At 54.9% G+C, this 1,945-nt stretch overlaps 1 protein-coding gene across 1 annotated transcript; it reads left to right on the forward strand.

Moving 5' to 3' along the window:
• Positions 1-523: 523 nt before the first annotated feature.
• On the forward strand, positions 524-1,679 carry LOC137467432 (zinc finger protein 551-like). The gene has a single exon (XM_068178934.1). The coding sequence runs from the start codon at positions 555-557 to the stop codon at positions 1,677-1,679; it is 1,125 nt and encodes a 374-aa protein (XP_068035035.1). The 5' UTR covers positions 524-554.
• Positions 1,680-1,945: the final 266 nt, after the last annotated feature.

The following is a 1,945-nucleotide window of genomic DNA, read 5'->3' on the forward strand; positions in this document are numbered from 1 at the left end:
CATTTCATCAGACTGCTACCACCACCCTGACCAACGGGGTGTCAGGTTAAATCCTGACTCTGTCAGTCTAAGCCAGTGTTTCTGTATCATTGCCTTGATATTGATTTTTTTTTATTAAATTGTAATTCTGGCTTAGACTCTCCTCCTGGTTTGCCTTCAAACCAGTACAAGGCTCAATGTGCTCATCCCTTGTTTTCCTCCCAAAACAGAATTTTCCTTCTCCAAACCATTGCGAAATGGAGGAGAAGGCTGCGAGGAAGGGGAAGGAGCCCCTGGAAACCCAGGCAGGTGAGGAGGAAGTCACTGCCCCTTTCCCCCTCTCTCCTGCTCCATCTCTCAGCCCAGCACGGCCCCCAACTACAGGACAACCTCGCTGCCAACGCAGTCCTGCCGGGGATGCACTGGGGGGATATCCTTCCCCTTCCCTAGGGCACAGAGGCAAATCCCAACCTCTCCTTGTCCTTCCTCCCCCAGACAAGGAGCTGAAGATGGAGACCAGGAAGGACAAATCCCCATGGCAGAACCTCGTGTCAGAGGCTGCTTTGAGCGGCTCCATGGCGCAGGAATCCAACGGGGAGGAAAAGCCCAGGAGATCCCGCAGGAGGAGGAGCTGGAAACCCAGCTCAGGGTGCTCTGAGGAGGAAAGACCCACCCTGTGCCAGGAAGGTGGGCAGAGCTCCTGCCAGAGCTCGGAGCTGGTGGGCCATCAGCAGCTTCATGATGGGGAGAAGCCCTACAAGTGCTTGGAGTGTGGGAAGAGCTTCAGGCAGAGCTGCCACCTGATCTGCCACCAGATGATCCACACTGGGGAATGGCCCTATGAGTGTGGGGAGTGTGGGAAGGGCTTCAGCTACAGATCCAACCTCATCATCCACCAACGCATCCACACTGGGGAGAGGCCCTACGATTGTGGGGAATGTGGAAAGAGTTTCAGCCGAAGGTCCCACTTGATCCGCCACCAGAGGATCCACACTGGGGAGAGGCCTTACGAGTGTGGGGAATGTAGGAAGAGCTTCAGCCAGAGGTCCCACTTGATCCGCCACCAGAGGATCCGCACTGGGGAGAGGCCTTACGAGTGTGGGGAATGTAGGAAGAGCTTTAGCCGAAGGTCCCACTTGATCAGCCACCAGAGGATCCACACTGGAGAAAGGCCATACAAATGTGGGGAATGTGGGAAGAGCTTCAGCCAAAGGTCCCACTTGATCAGCCACCAGAGGATCCACACTGGAGAAAGGCCATACAAATGTGGGGAATGTGGGAAGGGCTTCAGCCAGAAGTCCCAACTGATCATCCACCAAATGATCCACACTGGGGAGAGGCCCTACGAATGTCCCAACTGTCAGAAGAGCTTTCAGACCAGATCCATTCTTCTCAAGCACCAGCGGATTCACACCGGGGAGAGGCCCTTCCGCTGCCTCCACTGCAGGAAGGGCTTCAAGCAAAACTCCCACCTCATCAGGCACCAGCACATCCACACCAGGGAGAGGCCCTACACGTGTCCCCAGTGTGGGAAGAGCTTCTCCAGGAGCTCTCACTTGACCAGACACCAACGGAGACACCAGCAAGGGAAGCCCTGCAAATGCCCTAGCTCCAGGAAGAGCTTTGTGCACTGCTCCAGCTCCATCCCCCATGGGAGAACCCATGTTGGGAAGAGCTCTGGTGATCCATGTTCCCTGTGATGCATGCTCGGAAGAGATCTTTCCCTTTTCCTGCCCCTGCCAATGACATGGTGTGGGATCAAAGAACATGAGGGTCTGGCCATGGCCCTGTCATTACATTCACTCCCACCTCAGGTCATTGCCAGGGGCAGGAAAGGGACTCTCTCTCTCTGTCCCCGAGGAGAAGGTTGTCCTTTCCAGACAAAAGGAAACACATGGCCAGGAAGAGCCAGTCAGTTGTGATGTAGTTTTTCCTGTAAATAGTTTTTCTTATCCCTTCTGTTATC

Source organism: Anomalospiza imberbis, unplaced genomic scaffold (assembly GCF_031753505.1).
Source record: "Anomalospiza imberbis isolate Cuckoo-Finch-1a 21T00152 unplaced genomic scaffold, ASM3175350v1 scaffold_627, whole genome shotgun sequence".
NCBI classification, from domain to species: domain Eukaryota; kingdom Metazoa; phylum Chordata; class Aves; order Passeriformes; family Viduidae; genus Anomalospiza; species Anomalospiza imberbis.